This window comes from Emys orbicularis, chromosome 5 (genome assembly GCF_028017835.1).
Source record: "Emys orbicularis isolate rEmyOrb1 chromosome 5, rEmyOrb1.hap1, whole genome shotgun sequence".
NCBI lineage: Eukaryota > Metazoa > Chordata > Testudines > Emydidae > Emys > Emys orbicularis.
Window position 1 is genome coordinate 63,258,912 of NC_088687.1, and position 16,950 is coordinate 63,275,861.

The 16,950-nt window shown below is 38.7% G+C and overlaps 1 protein-coding gene across 3 annotated transcripts; it reads left to right on the plus strand.

The window, feature by feature from the left end:
- Window positions 1-2,485: 2,485 nt before the first annotated feature.
- FGB (fibrinogen beta chain) lies at window positions 2,486-14,539 on the plus strand. 3 transcript variants are annotated; one of them, XM_065405282.1, is made up of 9 exons: window positions 2,486-2,581; window positions 2,852-2,872; window positions 4,097-4,300; window positions 6,236-6,419; window positions 7,589-7,816; window positions 8,373-8,486; window positions 11,027-11,149; window positions 11,338-11,623; window positions 14,311-14,539. In XM_065405282.1, the coding sequence occupies exons 1-9, from the start codon at window positions 2,486-2,488 to the stop codon at window positions 14,537-14,539; spliced, it is 1,485 nt and encodes a 494-aa protein (XP_065261354.1). The 3 variants fall into 3 exon arrangements, with proteins under 3 accessions (XP_065261354.1, XP_065261355.1, XP_065261356.1); XM_065405283.1 differs by lacking the exon at window positions 2,852-2,872 and having other exon boundaries at window positions 2,507-2,623; XM_065405284.1 differs by lacking the exon at window positions 2,852-2,872 and having other exon boundaries at window positions 2,507-2,581.
- The last annotated feature ends 2,411 nt before the right edge of the window (window positions 14,540-16,950 follow it).

The following is a 16,950-nucleotide window of genomic DNA, read 5'->3' on the forward strand; positions in this document are numbered from 1 at the left end:
GGCACTTATCTTCCATTTGTGCCTTTGAAAATCTCACCCTTAACATCAACTGAATCTTTATTACCTCAAAATGTGGATGCCCACTGTGATTATACAATTCAGCTTCAAGATAAGGATTCCCATAGTTTTTTCTAAAAATATAATAAATTATATATCCAGTAAGTTAAATACATTCTCTTATGTTAATGGCACTTAATGCTTCTTTTGACACGTTGTGATTGTTGCCATTTAATAAGACACTTTAACTATACAATATGTTCTTTAAAAATGTCTTTATGCACATTTAATTATTTTATTAATTATCATTAACAAATATAAGATGTTTCTTTTGATTATGTACTTTGCTTTTGCAGTTAAGAAGGGGAAAGAGTAACTTAAATACGTGAAATTTAATTATTTAAAATTATTTTTATTTTATGGGTTTTTTTAAATATAAGTATGACTGAAGTAATATGAAGTAGTGAATGTTGTTTTGTGCCTGAATTATTAATCTGCCTGTTGAATAGAACTGAGCAACTATTTCACAGTGAATTATTAATTAAATGAATGAAGACTCTTTTCTGTTTGTGAATTTCCTCAGCAAGCTTATGATTTTTTCATACTTACTTGATATTCAAATTTCTTCACCATATTAATTATAATTTCTACAAATTATTTTTGATCTGTAGATTGATTGTGAGCAAGTCACTAGGAATATTCAAAATTCTTGTTTTGTTCACTAATTTTGACTGTTTACTGATTGTGCAAGTACAGCTCTTAAAATCCAGTATGGATATTCACAATTGTAAATTCATAATTATCCTTCTATGATTGTTCTCTTATATTTGCTTAAAATGTGCTGCTCCTGTGAAAATTCCTGCTTGTCAAATTGTTTACTAGAATGCTAATGACAGGAGAACAGACAGGGTGCAAACACAGCAGAAATGAAGTCAGGTTTTATGGTTAAAATGAATATTTTCAGAACATTTCTTGAGATACACAAGCAACATCTTGGAGTAAAAAAGATCTACTAAGGATTTTGTTTTAGTGAGGGTAAATGAGGCCCAAGTTTGTATTTCTGATATAATAGATACCCATTGGGGTAGTGCTAACATCTGTGATGGATTTTCAAATATTTTGCTTACTATTAAACCCTCCCCCATCTCTTTTAATAACACCAATATTAACCAGGACACTTATGAGTCAGCTGGATCTTTTTTGGCACCCCACTCTTCCTGTTTATCCCAGGAGTTATGTTGCATATTCTGGGTCTGATTCTGCCAACAATTTTGTGAGCACTAGTCAACTCAAGTGAGTAGCCCCTATGATGCCAATGACTACTTTCTTAAATAAGGTTTGCAGGTTTGTTCTCTCAGCTTTTGGTTTGTTTTCCAATTTTGTTTTGTGTTTTTAAAATATGCATAGGTTGTAAACTCTGGGCTAGATTATGAAAGGTACTCAGCTTCCTTTTGGGCATCTTAATGACTTTTCAAAAGGGCTCAGCATTCAGTGAATCCCACTGACAACAGTTGGGTACTTAGCAGTTTTCAAAAACTGGCCACCTTACTTAGGTGAGTAAAAGGAAGCTGAGCTCTTTTGAAATCTGGCTCCAGTTGTGGGTGCTGAGCATTTCTGGAAATCAGACTTTTTAAAAAAAAATTAAGTTATTAGATAGGAATCAACTTTTATCAATTAAATTATATATCGATAGGCCCCAAACTAACAAAGTACTTAAGAATGTGCTGAACGTTTAAGTTCATGAGTAGTCCCATTGAAACTGAAATGCTATAGTGCTTTGCTGGATATGGGCTATATTTTGTAAGTTCTTCGGGGCAGAGCTACCTTTATTATATGTGTGTGTGGTTCCTAGCCCATTGGGACTCTAACCCCTGATCAGGACCTCTAAGTGCTGCAGTAAGAATGATAGTTATCCTGTAAGCATCACGTACTTGCCTCAATAGCCTTCCTGAGGTTTGATACTCATAGAAATTTATGTTGACGTATGCACTGTACAATATAGCTTAGCATTGTGTATTATATGATTTTGATACATATTTAATGAAATATTTTAAAAAGTCTAAGTTTTCCAAGAGGAGAAAGTAAGTAACTTGCTTTTTTTGTGACATTTGACATTATTTCCCTCACCTCAGTTGGCTGGATGTGCACCTTTTCAGGTGTTTCAAAAGGCTAATGATTTTTAGGAAAATATTAAATTCACATATTTGAAGAAGAGGTGATTTTCAGGATTTATACATTTAAACTATGCCATCAGATATGTGGGGTATGTGTAACATGTAGATAAGGCCTCCATGTAGATGTTGCTCAATTGGGGAATTTGTTCAGGCACAAAGTGAACAAAGAGATTAAATATTAACAGTGGAACGATAACTCTTTTTTCTGGTTAGACCTATCATTAGCAAGCCAGGAGACTTCAGACTGTCTGGTATATATATGAACACAAAGTGCCTTTCACTGTCAGTACCTTCAGCAGGGGAAGGTTACCAAGATGTTTAAGCAAGCCAGCATCATGAAACTGCTATTGCTGTGTCTGCTCTGTGTTTCCATAGTTAAATCCCTGGCTTCTCTAGAGTATGATGATGAGGTTGTAGTAATGATGATAATAATTAATAATAACAATAGTAATGCTTGATCTTACTTAGTTGTATGTATGACTTTATAAGCTTTTTAATTTAGTTAAATTACAAAATAAAATGTTTAATTATCTCAAAAACATATTCATCCTCAGCTTAAGGTGTTCAAGGAAAATTGTTTGTAATTATTTTTTTCTCATGTGTGTAACAGCAAACTGTAGGGTTTTTCCCCCCTGTTTTCTGATGTATTTTCCTTCTCTTCCCTCTCTCTCTCTTTGTAGGAAAGTGACAACGCTCCCAGGGTAAGATTGGATTTAATTACATGTTCAGACATATTCAAGTAAGGATATTTATTTAGCAATTTTAACATTTATTTAAGAGCATGAGAAACATGCGTAAGTAAAAGAGTAGCAAAATGTGTGTTAAATAATGCCTTGAGACTATTGAAGTCAATAGGAGTCTTTCCATTGATTCAGTGGGCTTTGAATCAGGCTCTAAATGAGCAACAAAAGGAAGGAACTGGTTCCCAGTTCATACTGCACTGGAGTTAGAAAGAGAGAGGTAACATTCTGAAACAGAATTAAAAAACAACAAACAAACAAAAATACCCACCAAGGCCAGTTTAAAATTAAGGCATAAAAATGTGTATAGCTGGTATATTAATTTTGCTTAAGGAAAGAAATTTAAAAGAAGTCAATATTTGATTTAAAATTGGACTTTTAAAAATCTTGTACAAATCCCTAAACAAATGAATACCAGGTTCAAAAATAAGAAATTATTTCATATGTGGCATAATTGGCTGGGTCTATAAATTGAATATGTTTCTGATATACTATTTTACCAAATAACTTCCCAGCCATTTTCTAATGTACACTGCTTATTTCTGATGTTTCTAAGAGTTTGATCTCATAGCCATTACACATGTGGGTCTTACTTGTGAGAGTAGTCTCATTGACCTCACTGGGCTACCCACAGTGAGGGTGTGAAGGATCAGATCTGAATTTTTTGGTCTATCCTATTTCCCTTATTCAGAAGATTGTTATCCATATAGATGCCTAATTCTTTTTTGAATCCTACTAATAACTTGAAACTCCATGTCCAGTGGCCATGAGTTGTGCAAAATAATCTATTTCTTTTTATCAGGTTTAAGTTTCTTGCTATTTATTTTTTCTGAACCTTTTCTATTTTTGCTACTTCTATTTTGAGATGGGGCGATTACAATATTTTCAGTATTAGTTTCAATTTCATCTTTTAACTGTCCTAACAATTTGTTCACTTTTTTAATGCCAAAGTACATTGAACAGATGTTTTCATTCAGCTACCCAAAATGATACTCAGGTCTTTTTCCTGCATGGAATTAGTGTATTTCTTGTGACTAAAATGTGAGAGATAGAGGGTAAAATTACACCTAAAATATGCCAATAAATTGATGTATGCTATTTTTATATTTTATACAATTGATGTACCTACTTTTAAAATAATGATCCTAATTATAAAGAGTTTTTTCTCCCTCTGGCTTTGTGTAGGCTAATGGCGAAAAAGTGGATGCTCGAGGTCACAGACCAGTAGATAAAAGACGGGAGCCAATGCCAACTCTCAGACCAGCTCCTCCTCCCATTAGTAAAGGTGGATATCAGGCTCGTCCAACAAAACCACCCACTCGGGGCCAGAAGAAAGAAAATGTCATTTATCCTGATGCTGGAGGCTGCAGGCATGCATCAGATGAGCTAGTAGGTGTATTTGCCTTGTAATTGCAGTGGAGACAGATGCACTTAATAGTAATTGTATCCCTGCTTTCAGAAATGTACTAAACCTCACAGTGGTACTACCTGTAGCTCAGCAGGTATCTTGTGCTTGGAATGTTCAGTAGCATTCAGGTGGTTACAGTGAATTCGATGCACTTCCCTTTCTAGTGCTTTGATGATACCCCTCCAGAAACATAGTCATCACTATTTTTTCAGAACTCATCTTTTTAAACTGTTGTGCCCTTTAATATTTTTTTCTTTCTTTAACAGTTGTGAAGAACAGACAGTTTTCTTAATCAACCAAACACCAAGAAGTGACCATTGTAGTTCACTGACAGCCCAACTCTGCTCTCCCTTGCTCATGTTGAGCAGTACCTGATTGAGCAAGTAGTCTTGTTGATTTCATGGGATTATTTGTTGAGTCTTATCCTACTTATGATGAGCAGGGAGGCAGAACTGAGTCCTGAATGATGAATGTAAATAATTATGAGCTAGATTGTGCCCCACATCACTTACGTGGCTGTGCATTGGGAGGGAAGGAATAAGGAGCCTCTCTTCTCACTCTTCATGGCCTGCAAAAGGGCTGGATAGAATTGCAAGACCTGTGGTTGAGGAGGCATAGGGACTGCAATTGAGATGCTGCCCTCCACTTGAGGAGCCATTCATTGGAGAGGTGCAGTGGAGTAGGCAGAGCCAAAGGTTCACTTCTCACCCCCACCCCCACTGATTCATTACCCTAGAGATGAAAGGAACGAAGATGGAAATATGTAGCTGTATCTTTAGGCATTACGAATTGAAAGAAAGATATAGCACAGATCTGCTTTAACATATTAATACATTATCCAGGGCATCTTCACTATCAAACATTTTTGCATCTATCCTGTACGGCACGGCTCTGTCCAGCTGTCCAATATTAAAAGGAATCCCCCACTTTTTAAATTCTTCAAGCATTCATTACATTCTACCATCAGTCTTTAACCCAAGCTCTTTTAGGTGGGTAGTGTATGCAAAGACAAGTAGTATGTCTAGTAGAATGCTAACTTCCCTATACTGAACCAGTTGTGCATCACATTACCTCAGTCTTGGTCTCCAGTAAAAAGCATAAGTTGTTACCATGCTGCTAGGCATCTTAGTAGCTGAGAACTTATTACTTCTAACTAGAGATGACTCAAACAAGTTTGCTAAAGTTCAGTTAATCAGAAACGCAGGATTATTTTGGAGGCCTTTAGTAGGTTGGGTACTTTCGGTCTCATACTGCTTCGAAATTTGGTGCTTTTGTATTTTCTTCATCCGTTTTGGTATATTTTCATCCTTCAGAGGAATAGTGACTGATGCTATAATAATAGTGCAAGCTTCCAGAGGAGATAATTGTTTAAATCTTTTGGTGTATGGTTGTTTCACATGAAAGATACTCATACCTTATGTACCAGAGTAAAGTTAATACTTAATTTTGTGATTATGTGGGGGACATATATCTCAATATTTTTGGGTACCTGATATGGCTGTAGTGCTTGATGAGTCATAATTTTGTAGCTGCAGATGGTTAAACCATGAACAGTTGGTAATCCAGAAAAATTAGCCAAAAGCATGTGGTGGATCACAGATATTAGGGGGTCTCCCCCTCCCAGAACTTTAATGAGTTATCAGAAGGGATCCCCAACTGGAGCTTGAGCCTGTTTTCTCCATTTAAGATGGCAGTTTTTTTCCAATAAATTGAATGTCTGAAGTATTTTGAGACCATATTGAGACAACTAAATAAATGGCCTAGAGTTGCTAGATGCTCAGCACGTTTAAAAATCTGGTTACTTGTTTAGGTGCCTAAATATGAGATTGGGAACCTAACTTTAGGCACCCAGTTTTATAAATCTTGGCTCTAATGTACAGCACCTGTAGTTGACTCTTCCCCCCCTGCTTTTTTAGGGAGTGTTGTGTCCAACTGGGTGTGAGCTGCAAACTGCATTGGTAAAACAGGAACAAAGTGTGAAATCCGACATTCGGGACCTAAAGAACAAAGTAGAGAAACAGTCCGAAACCTCTTCAACATTCTATGAGTACATGAATACACTAGAAGATAAACTGCAAAGAAGACAAAAACAAATAAAAGGTACATTATTGTTATGCATCATTGCAGTAAATCAGTATTACAGACAAATTTGCATTGCTACAAGTATTAAATATATAGGGCTTATTTAAAAAGGTTACAGATAGGCGCATCAGTCTAAGTAGCTAAGGTGTCACAAGTCCATAAAACTAAATCTAAAAAATCCTAGCTGAGGGGCCAAGGACCTGATCCTGCTTTTGATGAAGTCAAAGGTAAAACTTGCATTGGACCCTTAGGCCTGTGTCTACCCAACAATTAAACACCTGCAGTTGGCCCAGGTCAGCTGACTCGGGATCGCAGAGCTCGGGCTGCGGCACTGTAAAATTGCTGGGCTCCAGCCTGAGCCTGAACGTCTACACAGCTATTTTTAGTCCCACAGCCTGAGCCCTGTGAACCCAAGTCAGCTGATCAAGACCAGCCACAGTCGTGCTGCAGGTCTTTTATTCCAGTGTAGACATACCCTAGATGTCCCCAGCTCCTGGACAGCCATAATAAGCTTCTGTGAGGGTGTTTACTACAGGTCCTTGGCAGAATATGGTTAGATGGGGTGGGATCTGAGTTACTACAGAGAATTCTTTCCTGGGTGCTGGCTGGTGAGTCTTGCCCACATGCTCAGGGTTTAACTGATCACCATATTTGGGGTCGGGAAGGAATTTTCCTCCAGGGCAGATTGGCAGAGGCCCTGGAGGTTTTTCGCCTTCCTCTGCAGTGTGGGGCATGGGTCATTTGCAGGAGGATTCTCTGCACCTTGAGGTCTTTAAACCACGATTTGAGGACTTCAATAACTCAGACATAGGTTAGGGGTTTGTTACAGAGGTGGGTGGCTGAGATTCTGTGGCCTGTGTTGTGCAGGAGGTCAGACTAGCTGATCATAATGGTCCCTTCTGACCTTAAAGTCTATGAGTCTATGAGAATATAATCACAGCAAGAAATTTGTCCATTTATACTGAGCCATAATACAAAGTATGTCCCTGTTACAGGGGCTAAAGCTCTTTGCACACTGTGAAATCAGGGAAGAGGGGGAAAGGACACACAGAGCACTCTTTTCATTTCTACAGCAGAAGTAAAATCTCAAATAATACTGACTGGATCATGGTTTATAATTTGGATTAGAATATGCTAGTTGGAAAACGTTGAAAATTGTGACAGTTGTTATACATTCTCTTTTCTAGATAATGAAAATGTAGTTTCTGAGTACAACACAGAGATAGAGCAACACTATACATACATCAGAGAGAACATGGACAACAACATCCCATCTAGCCTCCGAGTCCTCCGTTCAGTTGTGGATACCTTACACAAAAAGATACAAAAACTGGAAAATGCGATAGCATCCCAAATGGAAAATTGCCGCTCTTCGTGCATTGTTTCCTGTAATATCCCAGTGGTGTCAGGCAAAGGTAACTCATTTACATGTACAGAAATCTCTCCCTTCCGTCCTTTATATCAATGTACAACTGGACAGATGCATTATGGGCACATGTTCACATTCCTCCAAAGCATCTGACACCAGTCACCAATCAGGATACCAGAGTTGATGGACCACTGGCCTGATCCAGTATGGAAAATCATATGTATTACCTGTCTTATTTATCTATGGTGGGTGGGATTTTCAAAAGCACCTAAGTGATTTAGGAGCATGAGTCCCACTGACTTTCAAAAAGGCATTGTGCGTCAGTGGGACCTGTCACTAAGGAGTTTTTGAAAATCTCATCTTATAAGGGATTGTGGGACAATACAGGTATAATTTTCTTTCTTTCGTGATTCCCTCTTATGTCATTTTAATTTATAATTTAAATCAAAGTGAAATCAAGCAGAATTAGATGTTTGTAAGATATTCCTGTATAATTAGCAAATAGAAATCTATTCTGTTAATTATTGTCTTTATGAAGAGGATTGTTCTACTAGAATTTCATAGGTCCCTCAGAAACATAAACTGTTGATTTATGATTGTAGAATGTGAAGACATTATCAGAAAAGGAGGTGATTCATCTGAAATGTACCTCATTCAGCCTGATGCTTTCTTCAGACCTTACAAGGTTTACTGTGATATGACCACAGCAAAAGGAGGTAAGTGTGAGATGAACTATGGTGCTGTGACAGGGATAACTATAAATATTCACAAAAATGAATTTGCATTTCTCCTGTATTTCTTTGCATTTGTGCTCATCTGAGATTATAACTTTTGGCACTAATTATTAGTTAATCTAAAGCAATTGTTCTCATGCTATGGCTTGTGAACCATTGCAGAATGTCATCTACAGAAAGTTTTGAGAACTACGTGCTGAGGGATCTGAGTGCTGGAGTGGAAGGTGGCCCATGCATAGTAGGATCTTTCTCTAATAAAGTGGAGAAAGAATTGTTGGATAGTCACTGACTGGGCTTGGTAGATGAAATTTTGACTCGTATATTTTACTGTGGCTAGATTGAAGTGCAATATCACAACTGTTCTAGGGAGCAAGAAAAGCGTATGACTTCCCCCATCTCCACATCTTCCAGGTTGGCTGTGTTAGGGCTTCCTGGAGCTTGGGTCCAGGCCCTGTGCAGAGTGCAAGGACTGAGCCCCGGATGCTCCCAATTTGGAGCAAGTGGAAGGGAATGGGCAGATAGGGGAGCTTTGACTCCTTCCCCACCTTGCCCCATTCATTGGCCAGAGGAGTTGGCTGGGTGCATGAAGGGGAGTATCTTGCACACTTTCAAGGCCTGCAATGTATTAAAACCTCCAGTGATGGAGATTCCACAACCTCACTGGGTAATTTGTTCCTAACTGTAAGGGTAGTTGAGCACTGAAACAAATTACAGTGCAATCTCTCGTACTGAAGGTTTTTAAGAATAGGTTAGATAAATACCTGTTGGGGATGGTCGAGACCAGTGATGCTCAGACTGAGGCTCGTGAGCTGCAAGTGGCTCTTTAATGTGTTTCCTGTGGCTCTTTGCAGCACATGATATGAAAATGCTGTGTGATTTAATTATTAACCAATCTAAGTTATTAACCAATCAGGATGCTTTTACTATGTTATTAACCAATTGTGGTTGATAATAAAATAATAATATGTGGTCAGTCATTTTGCTGTGAGAATAATATAGATATAAACTAAATATTTCCCCATCATACTGTTTAAATATGAACATATAGTACTATAGTGAATGAAACAATGAATTCACATACAGTGGCTCTTTTGGGTAATGTTGATCACTAATTTGGCTCCTGAACTACTGAGGTCTGAGTATTGCTGGTCTAGAAAATACTTAGTCCTACCTCAGTGCAGGGGACTGGACTAGATGACCTACTGAGATCCATTCTAGTTCTACATTCCTATGATTCTGTGATTCTACTTCTTCCCTCTATGCCCCAAGCAAGAGGGGAAAATGGGAAGAATTGTGCCTCTGAGACTTTCTCTGCCTCCCAGTGCTCCTCCTGGGGCAGCATAGCTACTCGTCACCCACAACTCACAACTAAGTAAATATCTAGCCAAATATGAAAATGTTACAAGCATTCTTTGCTTCTGACATGAAGATAGGCATTCAGGCCAGCACAGCAGTTTAACTATTTATAGATTATTTCAGAGAGTGCACACTCCAAAGATTGCACTCTTGCTTCATTAGTACTGTGATCACATCTGTAATAAGGGACCAAACATGTCCCTTTTGGCCTCCCTCTTCCAGCCTGACTCACAGGATATGGTACCACTCAATGTGAGTAGGGTGGTAGAACTAGGCCCTTACGCTCTGGGATCCTCCCACCCTGCAGGATCCTAGAGCCCGAGCTCCAGCCCGAGCCCAGAAGTCTACACAGCAATGAAACAGCCCCATGATCCCGAGCCCTGCAATCATGAGTCTGCTGTCACAGACCAGCCATAGGTTTTTCTTTCCTGTATAGACATACCCTAAGGGTTCAGTCCTGCTCCAGTTGAAGTCAATGGCAAAGCTCCCTGTAGTAGGGTTGACTCTCTCCTGAGAGCCCCCTTGTGGTCAGAGGTCACTCTGCAGTGCCCTGCCTCTGTTTCCCCCTTTTTAAAACTCCTTACACAGACTCCATACATTTTTTCTGTGGTCAGAATACCCATTCTTTGGGTCTGGATTTACTCACAGAACATAAACTAAAAATAAAACATACAGTCCCAAATTAAAGTCCAACAGACAAACATTTCTCTTCCTACTTCCAGGCCTTTCTGCCTAGGGAGGCCTTTTTGCCTCCTGCTTGCTCGGGTCTCTCCCAGGCCTTCCTTCCTAGAGAGCTTTGCAGTCCCTTTCTTTTTGTTCCCCTGCTTGCTCAGGATCTCTCCTGCCTTAGCCGGCTATTCCCTAGCTGGAGTTTTAGTCCCAGATCCCAGGACTCTGCTGGAACCTGCACACTCCTAGCAGTCTCTGCTCTCCCTGAGTGAGCACCCATCCATCCACCCCCTTCACTGCAGCTTCCAGCTGCTCTTTCCAGGGTAATCACCTGATGTCTCTTGAGTTGTGCCTCTTTCAGTAATCAGGGTTGGCTAGTCCCAGACCCTCCAGCTCCTCTTACACACTCCTTGACACAAACAGGAGCAGGATTACACGCTAACACTATTTGTTCTCTTGTTAATTGCAATTTAATTCAAATATTGTTGCCCCTGCAGGATGGACTTTGATTCAGAACCGCCAAGATGGCAGTGTTGGCTTTGGGAGAACATGGGATGCATACAAAAAAGGATTTGGAAATATTGCAAAAAGTGGAGGGAAAAAATACTGTGATACTCCAGGTAAAATTCTGAATACAAACCTTAAAGCGCTTCTTTTATTAAAACTTTTTTCTCAGGTTTCTTAAAACTGTCCACACTTGAGTCAAAGGATGTTCATTAACTGTAGCAGATTTATGGGAAAATAGTAAAGTTGCCTTAAAACATATTCTGAAAGTGGTTTCACTGAGTTTCCTTTTATTGGTTGTCAGGTGAATATTGGCTTGGAAATGACAAAATCAGCCAGCTTACCAAAATGGGACCCACTGAAGTTTTAATTGAAATGGAGGACTGGAATGGTGATAAGGTTTCAGCTCATTATGGAGGATTCACCATACAAAATGAGGCAAACAAGTATCAGATATCAGTTAGTAACTATAAAGGCACAGCTGGCAATGCTCTTATGGATGGAGCTTCACAACTGTATGGCGAGAACAGAACAATGACAGTTCACAATGGCATGTTCTTCAGCACTTTTGACAGAGACAATGATGGATGGTATGTACTTGCATTAGCAATTTTTTTTAATATCAAGATAAAGCTATCAAATTGGAGATATTACTGCTTTATGTGCATCTGGATATGGATTGTTCCACAGTCTTTTAGAACAGGCTAATATGTGCTAATTCTGCAAAATGTCACAATGGAGTAGTGGGTTGAAGTTGTTCTAAAAATCACATCAGTGTCCACAGACTGGCACCTTTGGACACTGTATTATCATTCACATTAACTCATGAGATTATGGCCCCAATCTTGCTGTCCCTGAAGCCAATGAGAATTTTGACACTGAAGTCAATAGGAGCAGGATCATTGGGCCTTACTCAGCGTGAGCCAAAAACGAAGGAGATCTGCTGCTGAAATTAGCAAAATATCCTGTTCTAAAGGATAAATTCTACCTAATCAAGAATAGAAAGAATTTCAATTGTTAGTGATAAAGTGCATAATTTAGAATCTCTTTGGCACTATACCTGTAAAATGCCCTCTAACCCTTTTACATAGTCATTTACTCTATTATAATATTTACTAATAGAGGAATTGCTTGTGTTGGCAAATCCATATGGTACGTATTGTTCGGTACCATTAAATTACAATGATATTTGCATTAGAAACACATATGCATAATATAACATACTATAGGAACGTTGTGTGCCAGTTTTCTTAGTTTTTAATTAAATTCAGTAGGTGAATCCTTATTACTGTGCATGGACTTACGCATTGAGTACCAATGGTAGCTATAGAATATTTGATGTGGTAGCTCTCTTCTCTACCACTATCTTTTTCAGCTGTAGACATGCAAAAAAATTGTGCATTGGAGTGATCTATCATAAGCACTTTTCCACTTTGTTATTTTTAAAATGTGTGTCATTTTTTATGCTTATCAGAATGAGGAATCAGGTATAGTGCAAATTTTCCTGTGCATTTCTACCAATGCACCTCCAGCATCCCTGTTATTTAAATCTTTGATTTTTCTGAAGCAGATTTTTCTAATTCTGTGGGAGTCTTATGTGGCGAACAAACATACAGTAGAGACTAGAATAAGGTTGCCAGAATAATTTTCACTTCCTTCCAAAGTTGCATTTGAACCCAGGTATCCAGAAATGAAAGTCTAGTGCATGAACCCACTCTGACACCTTGTTTCTGTCCAGCCTCTTTTTGAAACCAGGTCCCATATAAGTTTTAGTTAGGAATGTAATTAAGTCTATCCTGTGACCATTTACAGAACTGTTAGGTATTGGTTGATAAGCTAAAATGATCTTTCAAAAAAGATGCAGCATAATTGTATACAATTTGTTTGCAAATTCTTTGGGATAGTTTCTTAAAACAGGAGATTGCCTAATGGGGTGGTCTCTCATTCAAGATTCATTGTAGATGGATGTTTCTTCTGAGCCTAGACTTTTCATTATCGATTCCTTGGCTGTTTGGGCTCAGACCATATGCTATTATGCATAACACATACCCAGATGAAGTGTATAGAACACACTCGATGATTAATCATTTGTGGAAAGTTCAGAGATAACTTTTACTACATCTTCAGGAACAGAAAAAACAGATTCATACATGCACACATGCACACACAAATAAGAATATAAGATATAAGAATTGTCCTACTGGGTCAGACCAAAGGTCCAACTAGCCCAGTATCCTGTCTTCCGACAGTGGCCAGTGCCAGGTACCCCAGAGGGAATGAACAGAACAGGTCATCATCAAGTGATCCATCCCCTGTCGCTCATTCCCAGCTTCTGGCAAACAGAGGCTAGGGACACCATTCCTGCTCATCCTGGCTAATAGCCATTGATGGACCTATTCTCCATGAATTTATCTATTTCTTTTTTGAAACCTGTTATGGTCTTGGCCTTCACAACATCCTCTGGAAAGGAGTTCCACTGTGCATTGTGTGAAGAAATACTTCCTTTTATTTGTTTTAAACCTGCTGCCTATTAATTTCATTTGGTGACCCCTAGTTCTTGTGTTATGAGAAGTAGTAAACAACACTTCCTTATCTACTTTCTCTACACCAGTCATGATTTTATAGACCTCAATCATATCTCTCCTTAGCTGTCTCATTTCCAAGCTGCAAAGTCCAAGTCTTATTAATCTCTCCTCATATGGAAGCCGTTCCATACCCCTAATAATTTTTGTTGCCCTTTTCTGAACCTTTTCCAATTCCAATATATCTTTTTTGAGATGGGGCGACCACATCTGCACACAGTATTCAAGCTGTGGGCGTACCATGGATTTATATAGAGGCAATATGATATTTTCTGTCTTATTATCTATCCGTTTCTTAATTATTCCCAGCATTCTGTTCGCTTTTTTGACTGCCACAGCATATTGAGTGGATGTTTTCAGAGAACTATCCACAATGACTCCAAGATCTCTTTCTTGAGTGGTAACAACTAATTTAGACCCCATCATTTTATATGTATAGTTGGGATTATGCTTTCCAATGTGCATTACTTTGCATTTATCAAAATTTAATTTCAACTGCCATTTTGTTGCCCAGTCACCCAGTTTTGAGAGATCTTTTGTAGCTCTTCGCAGCCTGCCTGGGTCTTAACTATCTTTAGTAATTTTGTTTTTTTTTAAATTTTGTATTTTGTAAAAATGTATTGTATTGTTTAGCTACAGTGCATCTGTCACTATTAACTGTGTGTTTCCCTCCCTCCCCTCCCCCCACCTCCCAGGGTTCATGCAGATCCAAGAAAACAGTGTTCTAAAGAAGATGGTGGTGGTTGGTGGTACAATCGATGCCATTCAGCCAATCCCAATGGCAGATACTATTGGGGAGGGCAGTACAGCTGGGATATGGCAAAACACGGCACAGATGATGGAGTTGTATGGATGAACTGGAAAGGGTCATGGTATTCGTTGAAGAAGATGAGTATGAAGATTAGACCATTCTTTCCACAATAATCATCATTAAAATGAACAACATCAAATGTTTTCATGTGCATATCGAAGTTAACTTCTTTAGTGCATGGTATTTGATTTTGCCTTTACATAAGAGAAACAAAAATTCCAAAGTTTATATGTCTGACTATATTGTGACTTGAATTGGAGAAGTCATGCTGAATATAAACCTATGTCTGACCCATTAAAAAAAACTTGCAAGTGTCTTTTGTACCATTTGTACTTGATCCCAGGATGGAAGTAACTGACAGCTATCTTGTTAGTCCAGAAATAGATCAATATCAAAAATATCCATTCCTTTTTCTTATAAAACAATTCAAAATCAGATATGAGGTGGGAGAGAATAATTTATCTTCACAGAAAATGTTTAAAGTAACTAAAATCTTAAAACAAAAGTGTCTTATAAATTATACTTATTTATATGTTACCAGTGAATAAGCAAATGTGTTCAAATAGGTGGCAGAAGATATATTGATGTTCATTAAATGTTTTCTACTGCTGCAAAAGAATGTATTCTTATTCAGAAAAATGCACAAAGTAGCACAAAACAAAATTATTTCCTTGACCAACACAGGTTACAGGGATCTCGTGACATTTCACTCAGCACCCCTCTCTCCACTTCAGGACCAGTCCCAGAAGCAAACCTCACTCCTGCAGCCCTCCTCCAACTGAGATCTCTCAGCCCTTTATAAGTATCACCTGACCCCTTCCCAGCTGGGTCTTAGAATTGGACCTGCCTGGCTAAGGTCCCTGGCCCATAGAGGGGCAGACTGCCCTGTTACAGCCTCCATAGGGAGGCAGAAGCCCTCTTTCTATGGCCACAGGTTCCTGTCCACACCTGGTCATGGAGAGGACCTCAGTCCTTCAGCAAAAGCTCCACTGATGTTAAGCCAAGAAGCTTAGTCTGACAAGAACTGAGTGAGGACTACAAGAGTGTGTCCACGATTACCCCTGTGTCAGTACCTAAAGATATTGTTACAATACATGCTAATCCATGTGATTAGAAACAGGGAGAGTCCACTCACACTTTCAGTTATCAGTCACACAAAGAAAACTCATGCACAGTACATATTTGTTGGTTAGCTTTAACCTTAAAGGTAAACATCTGCAGGATAAGCACAATGCATCCTTGTTACTCACAGGATGTAATTGTTCTTCCATACAGATAAGCTTTTGATTAAAAAAATTCTTATCAATACGCCGTTGTATAAAAAATAGCACATTTGTATATGAACCCTAGCTACACACTACAGGAAAGAAACATACAAAGAAAAAATGTACTATTAAATCTAGTATGCTATTATGAACCATTCACACTGAGTACTAGTATTCTGTTACTAGTCCTATTAAAGTCAATGGGATTCCTCTCACAGCAATGTACTACTGAATTTGAGTAAAAGTGGCAAAATCAGGCCCTAACAGAATGTAGAGGCTTTCAATCAAATGCTTTCCACACCCTGAATAAGGTTGTTTTGGGAACCTTGCTTTGGTGAGTTACAGTGATGTATCTTATTTTAAAACTGTAGTATTTATGGTGAGCTAGCCACCAGGCAGAGATGGGGTGGAGGTGCCACTTGTGTAAGTGTTTGCAGGACTGGGAACTAAGATGTCCACAGCCTTCTAGAAGTCATTCCCCCAAATGCATAAGTGTTTTCATTTATTAAAGGTAAAGCCTGCCTTCCTTCCCCCTTTGTGGCTATGAGAGACTCTGAATCCAACAGAAACAATGTTGTTCTGCTGTGCAAGATGGGACACTCCTAGCACACCACACTGTACGCTGTGTGGAGATTCACTTCACCACAGTGTGCAGGGACCTTTGGGAGGGGCGCAGAATGAGACTGTTCAATTGTTGACTACACAAATCCACTGGCCAAAACATACACAGAGAGGAAATAATACAGTACTATCCACACTTTGCAGATGGGAAACTGAGGGACAGAATGCTTCAGATTTCATGTTTGACCCAAGGCAAGTCATTTAGATTTGCCCCAGGTCAGACAGGAAATCTGAAGCAAAACGGGATTGAACCCACATTCCTGGAGTCCCAGTCCAGTGACTTCACCACAAAAGCAACCTTCCTCTCTAACTGAATTGCTCTTATGTTGGGAGTTTATGACAGGCAAATACTGGATCCAACAATGCTATTTGTACAGTGACTTTCAAGAGCAATAATTGCATTTTAATTTAGTGGGCGTTTGTAAAGGGTTGTAAAGGTTTTATAAATTGCCTATGTGACTTATGTGATGTCCTACTTGTGAGTAAAGGATGTTCATGTGTTGGAAAGGAGAAGATACTCTAGATTTTGTGGGTTTACCATTGAAAAGGCCCAGTGTTAGTCTAACAATTCATTCTGAAAGGAAGCCTACTACAAAAATATAAACTTTGTATTGTAAGTGATGTATTGTATAATTTTG

What these genes read in the sequence shown, in the direction of transcription:
- FGB (XM_065405282.1), top strand. Translation starts at nt 2,486, where the DNA reads ATGTTTAAGCAAGCCAGCATCATGAAACTGCTATTGCTGTGTCTGCTC. An exon ending in AAAGTGACAACGCTCCCAGG is followed by an intron (nt 2,873 to 4,096) that starts GTAAGATTGGAT and finishes GGCTTTGTGTAG; the next exon opens with GCTAATGGCGAAAAAGTGGA. An exon ending in CCCAGTGGTGTCAGGCAAAG is followed by an intron (nt 7,817 to 8,372) that starts GTAACTCATTTA and finishes TTATGATTGTAG; the next exon opens with AATGTGAAGACATTATCAGA.